Source organism: Rhinolophus hipposideros, assembly GCF_964194185.1.
Source record: "Rhinolophus hipposideros genome assembly, chromosome: 1".
Taxonomy (NCBI): domain Eukaryota; kingdom Metazoa; phylum Chordata; class Mammalia; order Chiroptera; family Rhinolophidae; genus Rhinolophus; species Rhinolophus hipposideros.
The window spans coordinates 3110415-3129390 of NC_138047.1; the positions used below are offsets into that span (position 1 = coordinate 3110415).

The 18976-nt window shown below is 49.6% G+C and overlaps 1 protein-coding gene across 3 annotated transcripts in view; it reads left to right on the forward strand.

Annotated features, from left to right (window-relative positions):
• ADARB2 (adenosine deaminase RNA specific B2 (inactive)) overlaps positions 1–18976 on the forward strand; it is a 415421-nt gene that overhangs the window by 287073 nt on the left and 109372 nt on the right. For all 3 annotated transcript variants that reach the window (XM_081062451.1, XM_081062453.1, XM_081062452.1), the window contains one exon: positions 394–1247. In XM_081062451.1, the coding sequence (XP_080918577.1) occupies positions 394–1247 (854 nt within the window). The remainder of the gene's footprint in view (positions 1–393; positions 1248–18976) is intronic.

Here is an 18976-nt window from a genome sequence, read left to right on the forward strand (position 1 = left end):
AGCTTGGTCACCACCACACTATAGGGAAGGCCTGTGAGGCCCTCAGCATTGCCCCAAGCTGAAAGAAAGGGCCACGTGTTCATTTGGTTTTGGCGGTGGCTTTGGGAGAGAGGGGCAGAAGATCGGCTGTCCTCAGCCTTGTGACATCAGCACTCAGAGCAGCAGGAGGAGCAGCCGTGAGCGAGTCCCGCTCCTCTTGCGTCCACACCCCGCTTTCTGGGGTCAGGAAGGGTTAGAATCTCTGGTCAGCGTGGAAACAGACGGTGCCCCCAAAGGCCCGGAGAGGGTGCCAGCTGACAGCCGGGCTCACGTGTGCAGTATGGTCCCCGGCAGGGGCGTCTGCCATCAGGCGACCTGAGGGCCGTGCGTCACGCTGTCTGTTCTCACCTGCAGGTACCAGCAGCGCGGACGTGAAGGAGAACCGGAATGTAAGCAACCTGGAGGCCCGTCCGCTGCCCTCCGGCGACAGGGCCCGCGAAGGCGTGCCCGGCGTGAAGAGGAAAAGGCCCCTGGAGGAGGGCAACGGGGGCCACCTGTGCCAAGTGCAGCTGATCTGGAAGACGCTGTCCTGGTCAGTGGCACCCAAGAACGCACTGGTCCAGCTGCACGAGCTGCGGCCGGGCCTGCAGTACCGGATGGTGTCCCAGACCGGCCCGGTGCATGCGCCCGTGTTTGCCGTGGCCGTCGAGGTGAACGGGCTGACGTTCGAGGGCACGGGGCCCACCAAGAAGAAGGCCAAGATGCGGGCGGCCGAGCTGGCCCTGCGCTCCTTCGTGCAGTTCCCCAACGCGTGCCAGGCGCACCTGGCCATGGGGAGCGGCCCCAGCCCCTGCACGGACTTCACCTCCGACCAGGCCGACTTCCCCGACACTCTGTTCAAGGAGTTCGAGCCCGCGGCGCCCAGCGCGGCCTTCCCGGGCCGCCGGCCGGCCGAGCCCCAGCTGCTGTCGGCGGCGCTCCGGCGGGGGCGGCTGCTGCGCCGCACGCTGGACCTGGTGGCGCCGGGGGACAGGAACCCCGTGGTGCTGCTGAACCAGCTGCGCGCCGGCCTGCGGTACGTGTGCCTGTCCGAGCGGCCCCGCAGGTTCGTCATGGCCGTGAGCGTGGACGGGAGGACGTTTGAAGGCTCGGGACGCAGCAAGAAGCTGGCCAAGGGCCAGGCCGCGCAGGCCGCGCTCCAGGCCCTCTTCGACATCCGGCTGCCCGGCCACGCGCCCAGCAGGAGCAAAAGTCACCTATTGCCCCAGGTGAGAATTCTCAGGTGGCTGCCGGATGCTAGGACGACCGTGAGCGGCACGCGCAGCCGGCAGCCCCTCTGCTCCGGTGGCCGTAAGTAGCGCCCCACGCGCCCCTGGCTGGTCCCGGCCGCACTGCGAGCGCGCGCCGGGCCTTGGAGGCAGAGCCCTGGGCGTGCGGAGAATATCAACACGCGGACTTGGCGTGGGGGGAGGACGAGTGAAGGCAGGGGTGTCTGCGATGACGTCAGCGGCAGGCGGACAGGGCAGCTGGAGCACCGGGCCGCGGCCGCGAACAGGGAGGCCGCCGGGGTCCGCGGGCCCTTCCCGGGTTGGCGCTGAACACTGTGCCGAGGGAGCATCAGCGGGAGGTGCAAATGAATGTTGGGTGGCAGTTTGCGGGCAGCTTCTCGCTAGGGAGGCTGGCGGGACGGAAGTGAATGTGCGTCGTCTGGTCTCGGCGACTTTAAGCAGAGATAGGTGCCCGTGTGGACACCCAGGCCGCGCCACGCAGACGGAGGTCGGAGGCTCAGGCCCTCGGCTGCACGCGCGGGGCTCAGAACCAGGGCGGGGCTGGCATCGCCGTCACCTCTGGCCCTTTCACACCAGTGACCGTCTGCTTTCTCATGCTGCTTCCCCTTTGTTCACTGGAAAAATACCTTCGTAGCATTGCTCACATGTTGGGAACTATTCTTACCCCATGCCCAGGCTTCTGACTGCTAATGCAAATTACCTTTCTCAGCGTTCGGAGAAGAGTCTGTGGGCGCTGTGAAGTATCAGATGCAGGAAAATCTCTGAAACTCACTTTGGTGTCAGTTGGGGGGAGAAACATTTTACAGAGTTCAAAAGCACTCAGCCCAGCACCGATCCACAGCAAGTCCCCGGGGGTTGTAGACGGTCGCTCCCATCACTGTGGTGGTCCTGTCACAGCACCCAGGAGGCAGGCCCGCACACACCTCGGGGGCACGGCGAGTGCTGTACAGTGGCCCTCTCGGAGGCACACGACGCACGCCTCATGCCCAATCCCGATGTTCAGTAAATATGTGTCAGACAGAGGTCGGCTCCTTGCAGCCCGGCCAGGTGAGGGACACAGAACAAGGAACCCCAATCGGGGATGACTGTTTCTCCCACCATCTTCACCGCCAATGCCTTCATTTATTTTCAAATATCTATTGCACATTCTTGGGAGCAGGTGGGAGGGTTTAGACCACAATCTCCATCATCTTCCTTTCAACCCTCCCTGAGGTAATACACAGTCCAGGCGGAAACTCGGTGTTTGCAAAGCTCAGCATCACAGGTCCCTAAGCGTCTCCTTCTAGAACTCCTGCAGACTCGTTTCTCTCCTGGCACCTGCATTTTATTTCGTTTCCTCTCTTTCCTTCCAATTCTGTTTCTCCAACCACACCCAAGGAAGCCACTGTGCCCCCTGCGGCCCCATGAGCCACAGGCAACCCCTGCCTCCAACCTCCACGGCTCTGTCTTCCCGCCACCCTCTCAGAGGTCCCCCGCGTGGCGAGTGGTGGTGTGTTCCCTGCCGCCCCTGCTCCCTGCCCGCCCCAGCCCTCATGGAAGGTGAAGGGTGTGGGTGCGTCCCGCCTCAGCGTGTTCTCTCACGGTGTCCCCGCGAGCTCGCCGTGCAGGGAGCACCGCCATTCTGTGACAGTCATTTGAGCCCAGTTGCAGCACATGAGTTAAAGCCACAGCCACTAAGTTATTCTTCTCTGACAGTCCACTAACCACCCCGACTGGATGATGGAGGGCACAGAGCAGCATGAGGGCTGCCAGCCATCCATCACACCCAAGGCACTGCCATCCTGAGGCTCATTACGTACCCTTGCGCCATCACCTGTGCTGGGTGGGGCTAAGGTGGGTCAGGGGACCCAGGACCAGGCGCCATCAGTGGCTTCATTAAATTCAAATGCTGTCTTGGATGTGGTCTGGATTCAGGGACTCATCTTTAAAAAGAAGATTCCAAGAGTCCCTGTAAATGCTGTTTGCTCTCCTGCTGGGCCCAAGGCCCTGCCCATACAGCAGACGCCTGGTCCTGCTGGACCATGGTCCTGAGCTCCAGGCCCAGGGCACGACACTTAGTTATCCTAACTGCACTGTTAGCAGCTGCTCCTGGAGAGCAGGCCAGGCACCCCCGCCCTGCCATGTTCCCAGAACCACTGCCCAGGCTCCCAGGAAAGGCAGGTCCCCCAGCCACTGAGCTTTGAGGACCCCACCCTGGAGGTTGGCAGGGGTGCTTGGTGCCGGAGAGACAATTTTGGGAACTTGGGTACCAACACCAGTATGTAATGTTCCCTGCCCAAAGTCCCAGGTTCTGCCCTACACAGGGGACGATAAGCCATGAGTCTGGTTCTAAGACACACATGTTGCGTTACACTTGTACCAGAAGCAAGCTGAGAGACAATATCTAGTCTAGTGCTTTAACCAAAGTTCGGTCTTGTCTGAGTGATCCCGGAGGGTTACCTCTTTAAGTAACATTCAGTGAAGTGCAGTAACAATCAGTGAAAACAGTTTCAAGTGTGACGGTACATAGTGTCATATGGGGTACGGGTGTAAAGTGCCGTCGTGGGCCAGGCTGCATGAGAAGCAGTAGGTGCTGGAGGGGCAGCTGGGAACCTGCTCTCTGACCCTCACGCTGGAGGGTCACTCGACTGCCCTGCTGGGTAACCCGCCCTTGGAACCTCCTCAGGGCTGTGCTCTGGGCCTCCGCCTGGACAGCAGGACCAGCACGGTGGTCGGATGCTTGCTCTGGTCAGGAGGTGCTCAGTAAGCCTCATCCCCAAATGCCCCTCGGGTAAACACCTGCAAGGAGCACTCTGGGCGGGGCGGGGGGGTGGATGCCACTGCTCTCGCTGTCCAATCAACTTTCTTGAAAGAGTGAGGCATATGCTCCTCTGACAGTGACATCGAGAGTCCTGGGCTGGTGGGGGGAGAGGGCTACCATGATTGGGGCTGTTCCTGTCCCCGCACTCAGACACCACAGTTCCCTCCAGCTGGAAACCAGGCATCCATCTTGCTCACTGTGAGTGTGTGACCAGTTAACCAGTGCTGAACAGGCTGGGACTCAGAGATTCATGTCTGCCTCCTGAATTCTATGTAGAGCCTCTCTTAGTGGCCGCCATGAACTCCCTTACTCGTCTGTGCTAACAGTCACAGTTTCACTGATGCATAAAATGATGAAGGGCTTGGAGAGAATGAATGGGAGGCTTCTCTCCCCAAAACGATCTCAGTGCGTACATGTGTGAAGGATCAAATAGAAACTCATCGCTTAGGGGCCCTTCTTACCCAACAATTCTCAGTAATTTTATAATTCTCTAAGGAGAGAGGGAGGAAATTCTGATTATTAAGAGTGGCTTGTCTGAAGTTAATTCTTGAATCTTAGAAGCTATGAACAGCTGTGTGTCCGAGGTACTTGGTTTTGGGAAGGGTGGAAGGAGGCGAGAGGAGAAAAAGGACATGGTTGTTTTATCCAGAATTGTAGAGCCCTAAGAACGGGCTTTAAAATGGTCACCACCTCCAGTGCACCCATAACCAGCATAATCAACCCCGACTCTCTAAGGCTGCCCTCCTGGAGCAGATGCAGCCAACACCTGGGCAAGTGGGCCTCATTCCCGTCCTGGTCACCAGCCAGCAGGTGGGCCTGTATGGAACTCTGCTGTTTCCCACCAGCGCAGCCTGGACTGACCCGGGCCCGAGAGCGAGGCTCAGAGCTCCAGCTCGGGGGGACCCCCAGCAGTGGGGCCCAGCATGCTCTGCCTCCCTGGAATTGTTCTGCCCCTCAGCTGTGACCACCCTGCCCAGGCTGAAGCTGTGATCATTCCAGATGCCTTCTTCCTTTAACATCTCTGCCTGCCTGGGTTTTGTAACCACACACACCCTCTTGTGGTACATGAAGAGAGAAAGGCAGCCACCCTCCGCATAACCAACCGGCCTTGAACTTCCCTTCTTCATTTCCCTGTTTCCTCAGAAGAGACACTGACAACCAGAACTATAGTGACAGTCAGTTCACTGTCATGACCCATGGAAAAATCTCCTAAAATCCCTCCTCAATGAGGGTGTTAAAGGCTTTGTAGCCGCTTAACAACACATTTATACAAAGTGTACACAATGTGATACAACGCATGTTTATACAATACACATTTATACAATGTACATGCAACGTACAATGTTTATAAATAAACACACCGCACGGGGGTGCACAATATACTTCTAGACCATAGCCTCCACCGTCGTACTCCCTCCTGAAACAAGTTTGGTGCGATTTTGGTAAGGAGTTAAATATGAGTTTAAGCCTATATGTTCCCACTACTGTGTTTGGCATTTTTAAATATAGTTAATATGGCTTGATTATTTAAGCAGAGCCTCTAAAGTAAGCTTCGCCACTTGTCTACAACTCTGCAGCCACTATTTATGGTGGTGATGGTGACATTAGGAGCTAATATTCTCAGGCTCACTGGGGATCACGTATTGTTCTAGGGGTTCTGCATACAATGCCGCCTTCAAACTTCATACACTCCTTGGAGGTGGCACTGTTCATGTTCCCATTGTCCAGACAAGGACACTGGGGCACAAGAAAGTTAAGTACTCTGCCCAGAGTCCAGCTGGTCAGCTGAGAGGACGGTGAGGGGGTCCTCGGACGCCAGCTGGCCTCTCCCCAGACCCCAGCACCTGCACAGGGTTGTTGAGGAAACGGACACGCTTATCATGGTGGCACGTTTGACTGGGCATAGTGACAGTGTTGCTCTTTCCAGACAGGGAGAAACGTGGCCGGAACACCAGTGCTGACTGACTTTGAGAGATCCCAGAGTTTGGCCAGGGAGCAGAAAAGGGGCTCCTGGGCGGCCAGTTTGCTCAGTGATTAGAGTACGGTGCTCATAACACCAAGGTCGCTGGTTCGAGTCCCACATGGGCCAGTGAGCTGCTCCCTCCACAGGTAGATTGAAAACAGCAACTTGACTTGGAGCTGAGCTACGCCCCCCACAACTAGATTGAAAAACAATGACTTGATATGGGGCTGATGGGTCCTGGAAAAACACACTGTTCCCCAATATTCCCCCACAAAAAAAAGAAAGAAAAAAAAGAAAAAGTCTCCTAGGGCAGGAGCCCTACTCCCAATGGGGTGCCGTGTTTCAGAGATGAGCCCCTGAGCTCATGGGAAAGGCCATCATGGGAAAGGCCAGGCCATGCGTTCAGGACTCGGGCAGGGGAAGTGTCCCTCAGTAAGCTGACCCCCAATTGGATCAGTGGGGGTAGCTGGGAGCTCGCCAGCAGCCCCTAGATGAGGAGACCACCTCTATCAGCAGAGAGCCTGCCCTTCTTTGGCAGCCTTTGTTGCGATGTCCAGGTCCCCTCCTCCTTGGAGACAGATGCATTGTTACACTGAAAGGAGAGAGCCAGGCAATGGGAGAATGCCAGCATGCAAATGAGCCAGAGACAGCAAAGAGGACCATCAGAGAGAGAGAGAGAGAGAGAGAGAGAGAGAGAGAGAGAGAGAGAGAGAGACTCTCAGACTCAAGGGGCCAGGGAGACAGAAAGAAACACAGCAGGCGCAAGATTGTTTGGGAAGGCCACTGCCCACCGTACAGAGGCCACATCGGGGCCAAGCCATGGGGCAGCACACAGTCCAGTCACAGGGACAGAGTGGCTAGGCACAGGACTCAGTGTGGCCTGGGTGGCCACAGCTGGGACACCCATAGGCCTGAGAGGGGCTGTGCAGCCAACCACCCCCCAGCTCACCCTGCAAGGAGCAGGGTCTCCTAAGGAGAAAGAGCTTGGTGCCCCCAGACCCACATGGGGAACCCACACCCCAGACCTTGGCCCTTCCTGAGGAACCAAAGTAAAACAGGCAAGGTGGTTCCTTGGGACACCTCAAGGATATTTCCTGAAAGTTAGAAGCAGAGGGAATGACCTTGCCATCAGAAACCCTTTGTAGCCACTGCCACCCTCATGGCCCCTCACAGCCTGTCCCCCTGCAAACTGCCACAAGTGCCCTAGAGCCATGATCTGTCTGTGTGAGAGAGAGGTGCGAGAGAGGGACTTGCTGGGGAAGAGGGGCTCGCTGTGAGCCCAGGCTGGGGCTCAGCCTGGCTGGGGAAGAGGGGGCTGCCAGAGCCCCCACCACCCTTGACTGCTGCTGAGAGGCCCTCAGGGTCCTCTGGGCTCAGCTTCCTTGCCTTGAGAAGCAGGGACTGTATTGGATGTTCGTTCCAGCTCTCACACTCTGGGCAAATGAAAGCCAGTGCCAGACGCCCACAGTGTGCCAGCAGACACTTGGGAACACTTAAGAGTACCAAACACAAACGCACCACCACGTTGACATGCAATCTGTAGCATTTTGCCCCAAAGCAGAACTTTTCTTTTCTCACTCCAGTAGTGTTTTCCATTCCGATCTAGCTTTCCAAACCGAAGGAGGAACGGGGGCCACAGGCAGACAGGAGAAGGCTGTGGTGATGCTGTCGGACGTGTGCCCCACACAGCTGTCCCTGAGCCGCACCCGCCTCGTGGTGGTGTCCAGAGAGGGAGATGGGGCGACACCCACTTCTTACCACCAAGGTTCTTTACAAGGGTTGGAGATTGCTGGATATCTTCCAGTTTAAATACATAGCACCCCGAGGCGGTCCACAACTCTCCCACCCTCAGCTCTCCTGGAACGATCTGGAATGCAAGGACTCAGCTCTGTTCAGATCCAGCTTGTGCCTCTTACGATCAACTCCCTCCTTACGTGGTATTTGTAGGTAAAAAACAGTGACTGCCCCAGTTCTCCCAGGGTTGGAGTGAACCTATGTTCGCCGTGTCACTCTCCCTCTTGTCACATGAGGGTGGCGAGACCCTCTGCTTGCAGACCCCCATCCTCCCTCCTGCACCCTCACTATCTTGTCACCCTCACCCCTACGTGTTAGGGCTCAATGACGCATGGAAGGTAGAATGACTGTTTGTGACAATAGCGCCACAATTAAACATTTTTCTTAAATAACGCATTCAATGGAACTGTGGGTTCAGTCAAGTACTCAAAATCATAAGCTTACAGAAAAAATTGGTATACAAAAAGTAATCGTGAGAGATTTTTCTTTTAATACGGGGCGTTTTCCCTGTGTTGGCGATTACAATAAATGCAGTGAGGGACTTTCACTATTTTCACTCCAACAAGCATATCTGAGCGTGAGCTGGAGAAAAGGAGCTGTGAGGGGTCCAGATGTGACAGCCCCCGGACGTGCGACCCCTTTGGCAAAGCTCACTTTCTTGCCATCTGCGCCTGAGTTCAGGTCAAAGTCTGGCTGAAAAAAGCATTAGGGCCACCTTGGTCCAAGCAGCCTGGGACGCAAACATCAGGAGGGGCCGGGGGTTGGTAAAGCTGTCTCGGGAAAAACAACTGGGGCCAAGAGACTGACATTTAGCTTCAGGAAAAGTGCAATAGGACAGGTGCTTTTCCGGGCGATGTTAATTGAATTCTAGACCGATGTGCTTCTCAACCTGTTTGCGGCCACAGAACACGTGAAGGCCACAATCACATGTGTGACGTGCTCCTTTGCTACGCAGCCATCAGCATTCTTGCTCTCTCAGGAGACTGTCAGAACAAGGAGAGCAGCAGTGATGCCACCCAGATAGCTCCCAGCAGCACAACTTCCACCCCAGGTGGACCGTTCCAAACCTCTGTGTTTTGTTGTCTGGGATACTCTTTGAACACTGCACACAAACTCAGGTCGGTCAGTGCCTGTCGTAGGTGGACCTGGGCCACCTGCCCCCACAGCACCTGCTCAGCTTTTCGATGCCAGACAAGCTCTTTTTCTTAGTGGAAGTATTGGCTTGGCAATTATTCAGAGTTTAGCACTAGCCCACTCGGCACGGGGCCAGTTTGGGATTTCTGCTTTGTTCATCTGTTTTCATCCGTTTTGTAATCAAAGCGATGGGAGGAGGGAGGCACGCAGGAGAGCGGGAGCCACAAACACCCAGCCCAGCGTCTTCACAAGCTGTGAAATGAACGAAGAGAGGTTCTGATCCACTCCCCAGGTGAAGGGGACCGTTGGCAGGGACGTGGCCCAAAAGGATGACCCTATCTTTTCTGCTAAGTCACGTCCGTAGACAGCAGGGGAGACCCTCGGCGTTGTGATACGGCGTGACCGGTTGCAGACTCAGTTCACTAGGGGAGCACGTTAGCTCTGGACAAGGGTTGCTGTGGCCGGGCTGGCGTGGGATTGCCAGTGAGAGAGACGCTGATGGGGAGAGAGCTAGGAGCCATCCACCCGAGAATCGGAAATGATGTCAAGATGGAAATCCAGAGCCTGGGAGCCTGCAAAGGCCGCTGGTGACCGACACGTGGAGGTGAGCTTAGAGTGAAGTGGACGCAGTCTGCCTCAGTCCTCCGGAAGAGCTGGGAACCCGTCTGTCGCTGGCACCGACTGGCTGGAGGAGACGTGAGGAAGGCCAGTGTGGCTTCCTCCAGCCCAGAAGCCCCTCACCTCTCCCTCCACCCACGCTGGAATTTCAGGAGCCGTCCAAGAGGCTGAGACTGCTCCTGGCTATCATTAGAGGAGGCATTTTCAGGGCAGGCGAAGCCACTACATGGGAAATTCATGCAATCTTTAAGTTCTGCGTCATTGTAGATATACCCTGATGACTAGTTGGACCTGATTTTCTCTATAGAGGGTTCTCGGGGAAGGAAAAGGGGAGGGGCTAAAATGGAACATTTTATTGGACAGGGATCAGAAGAACAGAAATTGGGAATGGGGAAAGGATGATAAAAGCTGAAGCATATCCGCAGTGCAGTTCCTGGGATCAGAGGCAGTGAACAGTGTGTTGGAGCTGCGGCTCCACATGCTAACCGCTGGCTGAATGCACTTACGTACGTAGGGCTGGACTTGTGAAGTGGTGTGGGCAAAGCACTTAGCAGCCGGCCTGACTGAAAGGAGAGATGACTGTCTCATTTCCATTCTGCTTCCTGTTTGCAGTGAAATGCCCACAGGGTTGGGAGTCTCCACGCGGACTTGCTTGAGTGTTTCTCATTTAAAACAGACGATTTTGTGTCAGGACATGATAATGAGTGTCATGATCCTAATTCACTTTGCAAAGCACCACAGCCACCCTAAATGACAGAGCAAAGTCAACCCGTGAACAACGCTTCCATGTAGTGTCACAGTACACGGAATTGACATGACCTGAAGTCGGCTGGATTGGACTGGGACTTTGGAGGCAAACTCAACAATTAGGTGCCTTTGTGGATCTGACCAACTATCTTGAAAGATTTTATGACTCAGTCCTTTAACATTGCCTGGTATTTGAGAATGGGGATTAAATACAATGAAATCCATACAGTGAAATGGTCTGGATAATTGGAATGACCTAAACAAAAGAATTGGTGTCCCAGATCACATCCTAAGCCTCTACCCCCCGCCTGTGAGAGTGTCTGGAGGTGAGGACAGGGGTAGGGGGTGGACACATGCACGCCTGCACACAGGCTCCCTGACACCAGAGACCAGACCACTCACCTAACACTTGGCAACTCAAACTCGGCACCTTGTTCACCAGTCACAGCAGCCATGTCTCCATGCTTTTTCCCTCCGGTGACACAGCTGTGCCATTCGTTTGTAGTGAGATGAGTCTGGGCATCAGGTCTTTCCCAGTGTGTGGTTATTTGGACAATTTGGAGTTTAATTTGTAGACAAGCACACATCCCTACACCACATGCTTATAAACACGGACTGTGTAGGTGTACTTTACACTTCTCTCCCAGGGATTAACGGACTTTGTAAAAGTCAATTCTTAATTATATATAAAACTCAGAAAGCAAATCTTTTTTTTTTTAATTAATTTTATTGGGGTGACAATTGTTAGTAAATTTACATAGATTTCAGGTGTACAATTCTGTATTACATCGTCTATAAATCCCATTGTGTGTTCACCACCCCGAGTCAGTTCTCCTTCCATCACCATATATTTGATCCCCCTTACCCTCATCACCCACCCACCACCCCCTTACCCTCTGGTAACCACTAAATTATTGTCTGTGTCTATGAGTTTTTGTTTCTCATTTGTTTGTCTTGTTCTTTTTGGTTTATATACCACATATCAGTGAAATCATAGGGTTCTCTGCTTTTTCTGTCTGACTTATTTCACTTAGCATTATTCTCTCGAGATCCATCCATGTTGTCACAAATGCTCCTATATCATCTTTCCTTAACGCCGAATAGTATTCCATTGTGTATATGTACCACAACTTCTTTATCCATTCATCTATCGAAGGACATTTTGGTTGTTTCCATGTCTTGGCCACCGTAAACAAAGCTGCAATGAACATTGGCGTACACGTGTCTCTATAGAGAAATGCTTTTATATTTTTGGGGTAGATACCCAGGAGAGCGATTGCTGGGTCATATGGTAATTCTATTCGTAATTTCTTGAGGAACCTCCACATCAGAAAGCAAATCTTTACATGAAAAAGAGTAAATTTTCTTTGAATTCGTTCTGTAATCACCGAGTTCCACATGCTCCTACCATGATTCCCAGTGGCTCAGTCCTCTGCTGTCAGGCGAGACCTCTGCTTCCCAGGGAAAAGGAGTCGGAGGGGACAGCAGAGAGGCTGCACGTGGAGCAAGGCCACCACCACCCTTGAGACAGGAAGTAATGAGCTGGAAGACCCTGATAGTGATTCTTTCCAGCACCGAGGACAATAATAAAATTTCACCTGACGTGGGCAGCCCCCAACAGACGAGGAAAATGTCATTTTTCCTACAGAGAACTTCGGTGGTCCTCTAAGGGTGGCAGGCTATAGGAAACGCCTTTTCCACAAGGAGCACCTCATAATTCAGAAGCAGCTGAACCTAAATGGAGTTGCAAAGGTCACTCTTATTTCATAACAAGAAGAAATACCCAAGGAAGCTTCAACCCCTTCATTCCCTTCCACGGCCATGTGGTACTCGCACATCACACTACAGAACTGTACCTGCCTTTCCACAACAAGGACATTCCTATAATAAATATTTGGGGGGGGACGCACTATGTAGTAGGAATCCCAAGGGCTAGAAATGAGCAAGAATCCAACAATGTCCTTTTAATGCTCAGAGCGTTAATTAGACACTGAGTGTTTAACACACTGAGGAAACAAAGGCAACATGAGAAAATTCATTAAGAAGCTCACATTGAGCATGAAAGACCCAAGAATAGATCGCCCTAAGGAAGGTGCTACTGTGCCTGGTAAGAGTTAATCTGATTATTGCAAAGTAAGTAACATTTTTTACGTGTGTTATGGAATCCCGTTGTGTGAAAGCCCCCTGCAGAGAATCCTGTGGTACAGCAGTGACTAATTTTGAAATGAATTGGTACTGAATTTATGCATTCTGTAAATTTGAGTGTTTGCATGTTGGTGTTTCTTAAAATGGAAGACACGTTTGGAAATCACTGGATTTTACAACCAAATTATTTTTGAATACTAGCTAATTATGTTTATATTTGTTATGGAGATACGTGGAAACATGCTATGAATGGTCATATAAACCACAATAGCCAAATGTGAAGGCCCGTTTAGCACTATTCAAATCCAAATTCAGTGTTAAGGCACTTGGAAGGCAGTTTATTTGTGATGCAAACATCTCTGACTTGTATGAAGTAAATAGGATAAATGAAGCAATGAGTTAGTTGCAAAAAACAATGAGATAATCAGAATGTGCAAATTTTGCTTTGGTGACTTTTGAAATCTGTAAAAAGTGACAAAGTGTTTCCCATTTAGGCAGGAACTTCTTCATTCTCATTTAAGACACACCAAAATGTTCTCTTTTGAACAGACATGAATGACTGCCAAAGTTTTTTCATAGATCATCTAATGCACGCAAACAGTCGGGCCTACAAGCAAAGAGACTGATTCTTGTTTATCCATCCATCCATCCATCCATCCATCATCCATTCATCCTTCTGGCCATCCATTCATCTGGCCATCCAACTGTTCTACTATCCATCCATCCATCCATCCATCCATCCATCCATCCATCCATCTGTCTGCCCATCCATCATCCAGTCATCTGTTCATCCACACATCATCCATTCATCCATCTGTCCATCCATTCATCTGACCATCTATCTCTTCATCCATCCATTCATCCACACATCCATCCATCCATTCATCTTACAAATATTTAACGAAAGTACTCTGTCCCAGGCTGTGTATCAAGTGCTATGAACACAGAGTTGAATAAGATAAAATCCTTGCCCTTGAGAATTTCTCACAGCTGGTGAATGAGTGTCCCAAATTGTCACCCAACAACTCCCTGCAGAAGCTGTGCCTATGTGTCATATTTAAAAACACAGACACGGGACACTTACCCTGAGCTCTCCAAATCAGAATGTGTTGGGCTGCATTTTTAACAAGTACCCCAAATGATTCTTAGTGATGCTAAAATTCAGAATTAAACTCTGGGAAGCGTGTGAAATAAGAACAAATAATTACATTTCATTGTGCTGCTGGAGAGATATGTAAGAGTCCAGTAAAACCTGAGAAAAGAGGGCGAACTCAGATCCCATGAAATAAAGACCCTTTGTTAGAGACAGATAGCACAGCTTGGCTCCTACACACGGGAGCTGCTCAAAGCAATTCCACACAACCTGTAAAAAAAAATCAAATGGTAAAATAGGAAGTCAATTTTAACTCTGTGCAAATGTGTTTCGCTTTTGTGAAAACAACTTTTCTCATAAAAGGAAAGCTTCAAATGCTTAGAAAATAACCCACCTTGAGATCTTAAAGATTCATCTATTGAGGTTGTAAATCTTAATAAAAGAACCTATTGGGAGTGGCCAGATTGGCAACTGTGTACAACCATAAGTATACATATATAAGCATACATATATAAATTATTGGTTTATATACATGTCTGTGTGTGTACAGGTGCATGAAGACATTCTTACTCTCCTGAAGCACTTTTCTCTTCAAGAAGCAGAGGATTGATTTGTGAAGTTCACACATGACAGCTTCAAACATTACTGCTGACGGCACCCAACACTAACCACAGCAATCAAGGCATTTCAAATGCATGTCACCCCAAAGAGGGCCTGGTCTCTTCCATACTACATGTCATTAACAAATTAATCTGTAAGAAACTTGTCAGTAGTCCATCCAGTTGCTGCATGACGTACATCCAGCCTGCAACACACACTGCCCTCCTCCTCCATAGCCGACACAGCAAGGTGGACATGGCAGCCAGTCTGCCTCTGGTCCTGGTTCCGCCGGTCCAAAAGGTGAAAGGCACATTTTCGCAGAAATAACTGTCACTATGCTTGCGGTCTAATTGTTTGCTGGTTCCAATAACCTGACATGTGAGCCTTTCCATTATGAGTTTGTCTGCATTTGTGAGAAGAGCACTGCAGCGCTCGCCATCAGTGGCACAGGAAGCAGGGGACTGCATTTAGGGCACGGCCACCGGCCTGGTGGGAAGCCTGAGGAACGAGAGCAATAGACAGAGGCACCACCTCCAGCAGGCAGCCTCCCCGATCCTTGAAAGCAACAACTCCTTCTGCTAGGGCACAACCACAGTGTCACTCTCCCCCATGGCACTGTGTGCAGCTAATGACGTGTCTCCCCAGCCTGTCACCTTCCCACCCTGACAGCAGACTTCTGCACGTACCCAGTCTTCCTGTGTGAAGACCTCTCTGTCAATCACACACTTTAGAGAAAATGTTTTATGAGCATTATGTCTTAGCATGATGACACGTATGCTCACATGGAAGGACAATTATGCTCTGAGGCCTCCAGCCCCCTTAGAGTTACGCTACAAGGGGAGGCAGTCTGCAAGGGAGCCCAGGGTCTGAGTCTCTTCCCGTGACACCCCACATGACTTTGGGCACTTGGTTCCCTGTTCTGTTCTGTAAGGTTGGGAAAGCAGGAGGGCTGCAGGGAGGACAAATTAAAGTGTCTGGAGCACACGAGGAACCACGTTCTTCCCAGCAAAGCCACGCCAGTCACCTAACTATTGTATAACATCAGATGACTCCAAAGTAAGCAATTATGGCAACAAAGTTAATCACAACCAAGGGGAAAGCCAGTAAAAATTGAGTTAACTCAGCTAAGCCTAGGGCACTTCTAATGAGCTTTGCAATTGAATGAGAAAAAAACAGACCAAGCACTTTCGTTTAATGAGCTTAGGGACTTACATCCTAAGCTGGTCACTTGCAATTGGAGTCAGGAACCAACAGAAGAAACAGACTTCAGGGACGACCCTGTAACAGTTCTCCGCTGTCAACAAAAAAAGTCTACTGATCAAAATGGCGGCGTGAGGTGAGCCTCTGTAAAGCTCCCCTGGAATTTACAACTAATTGAACAACAATAACTCCACAAAGGACTCCCTGCACAGCAGACAGGCAAGACAAAGAGGCCCACTCCTGAATTCACCTCCACGAGGGAGAACTGCGCGGATGGGGGAGGAGGGAAGGGAGAAGTGCAGGGACAGAGCCGCGCAGGCGCAGGACGCAGACCTAGCTCAGTGCTCCGAGCTCGCTGCGCCCGGAACTACCGCAGCTGCGGGAGAGGGAAGAACTCGGACTGCTAGGGCTTCGCTTACGGCCCACAGGGCTGAGGGGGCAGCATATAACACGGCTGAACCGAATGCTCATGCCAGAGACCTCGGAGAAAACACTGAGGGAAGAAGGCTGAAAACGGTGGTTTAAGCCCTCACTGCCGAGCGGAGAACGGAAGCCTTAGGCACTGAGACTAGATGCCCCCTCCCTACCCTCCCAGAGCTCGCCCCGCCCCCACCTGCCCTGTCAGATCAAAAGAACAGAATATTTGCTGTTCTGAGAACTGTGGACCACAGACACAGATTCACAGCCCAACCAGTTCCGGCACAGGGGAGGGAGCTGTGGAAGCAGGACTGGATGTGGTGGTAGTCGCCTCCTTTGCTCTGGGCCACCTCTCACAACTCACCCCACCCCTGGCCCCACCTATCTGGTCAGATTCCAGCAGGAGTAAACAGAACTGCTGAAATATATGGGTTCTGAATCTGGTGCAGGAAGAGCTTTGGAACTTCAAATGCTCTCCGCAAACCCACTCGGACACTGCTCCCTGTGACCCATGAGAACTATTAACAGAGGAGAAGCCCATCTCCCCAGGAATCCCCCCATTGTGTGAGAAGCTAGAATAGTGCAGAGAAAACATAGCACTACTGCGTGAGAGAGAAACAAAAAAAAAGGCTGCAGTCAGAGAAAAAATAAAACATTCTACCAACAAGTACTGGAAAACAAAAGAAAGACCTCTTCCTATCAACCTGTTGCAGAAGCCACTCCTGTAGATGTCTAGGAAGAGAAATAGTAAATCAGTAATTGCTATGAATAACCAAGGCAACATGACAGCTCAGAAAGAAAGTGAAAAGTCTCCAGAAAAGGAACTTAAAGATACGGGAATATGTTATTTAAAAGACAGAGAATTCAAGATTGCTGTTCTGAAAAACGCAACGAGATGCAAGAACACAGAAAGGCCGTTTAATGAACTCAGAAACACAATCAAAGAACACCATGAGCATTTTATGAAAGAGATTCAAATTTTAAAAGAGAACCAAATGGAATTTCTGGATATTAAGAACTCAATAGAAGAAATTAAAAATGAAATAACCAGCTTAGGTAGTAGAGTTGACCAGATGGAGGAAAGACTCAGTGCCATCGAAGATAGAAACCTGGAAATTACCCAGATGGAATAAGAAAGAGACTTGAGACTTAAAAGAAATGAAAGAACTCTACAAGAACTTTCTGACTCCATCAGAAAGAGCAATATAAGAATAATGGGCATACCACTAGGAGAAGAAAGAGACAAGGGAACAGAGAATATATTGAACCAAATTGTCAATGAGAACTTCCCAAACTTGTGGAAAGAACTGGATCCTCGAATCCAAGAAGCAAATAGAACACCTAATTGCCTCAATCCCAACAGGCCTTCTCCAAGGCACATTGTATTGAAGCTGTCTAAAATCAATGACAAAGAAATAATCCTCAAGGCAGCCAGGGAAAAGAAGACGGTAACCTACAAAGGAAAGCCCATTAGATTATCATCAGATTTTTCAGCAGAAACTCTACAAGGAGGAGGGAGTGGAACCAAATATTCAAACTATTGAAACAGAGAAATAATGAGCCAACAATAATATATCCAGCAAAGATATCCTTTAGATATGAAGGAGGAATAAAGACCTTTCCAGACATACAGAAGCTGAAAGAATTTTCTAGTAAACAACCTGCACTACAAGAAATACTAAAGGAGGCTATTGACCACCATGAACAGGGACAATTTGTGCAACCAAAATATAAAAAGGAGGAGAGTAAAAGCCTGAACCAGAATATGGGAATATAGAAAGTAAGTGTGCTGAAGAAACTGGAATACTCTAAATATCAAACTTTCTTTTACCTAAATTTAAGAGTAACCACTCAAAAAAAATCCAGAATTGAAATACATAATGTAATAAAAGAAGAAACAGAGGGAAACATCATAGAATACCACCACACAGAAATAATAGACAACAACAAAAAGGCAAAGAAACAATGGAGACAAAGCCTTACCAGAAAGCTAAAGAACCTCACATATCAATAATCATCCTAAATGTAAATGGACTGAACTCACCAATAAAAAGGCACAGAGTAGCAGATTGGATCAAAAAAACTAAACCCAACCTTATGCTGTCTCCAAGAAAACAACTCAGCTACAAGGACAAGCATAGACTCAAAGTGAAAGGGTGGAAATTGACACTCCAAGCAAATGGTACCCAGAGAAAATCAGGTGTAGCCATAATGATATCAGATGAAACAGACTTCAGGGTGAAAAAGATAACAAGAGACAAAGATGGACATTTCATAATGGTAAAGGGGACTATACAACAAGAAGAAATAACAGTCATCAATATTTATGGCCCCAATCAGGGAGCACCAAAATATACCAAGCAACTACTAACAGAACTAAAGGGAGAAATTGACCAAAACACTATTATACTAGGGGACTTAAATACATCATTGACAGCTATGGATAGATCATCCAAACAGAAAATAAATAACAAAATAGCAGCCCTAAATGACACATTAGATGAAATGGACATAATTGACATATATATAAAGCACTTCATTCTAAAATATCAGACTATACATTCTTTTCGAGCGTACATGGAACATTCTCAAGGATAGACCATATATTGACACATAAAATCAGCCTCAGCAAATTTAAGAAGACTGAAATCATACCAAGCATATTCTCAAATCACAAGGCTTTGAAATTGGATATCAACTGTGAAAAGAAAGCAGGAAAAAACACAAATACATGGAGATTAAACAACATACTTTTAAAGAACGACTGGGTCAAAGGAGACATTAGAGGAGAGATCAAAAGGTACATAGAAACAAATGACAATAAAAATACATCCTACCAAAATTTTGGGGATGCAGCGAAAGCAGTTTTAAGAGGGAAATTTATATCATTACAGGCCTATCTCAAGAAACAAGAAAAATCCCAAATAAATAACCTCATGTTACACTTTAAAGAACTAGAAAAAGAAAACAAGTGAAACCCAAGGTCAGCAGAAGAAAGGAAATAACACAAATCAGAGCAGAACTAAATGAAATAGAGAACAAAAAGACAATAGAAAAAATTAATGTGACACACGTTGGTTCTTTGAAAAGATTAACAAAATTGACAAACACTTGGCTAGACTCAGTAAGATAAAAAGAGAGAAGTCACTAATTAACAAAATCAGAAATGAAAAAGGGGAAGTTATCACGGACACCAC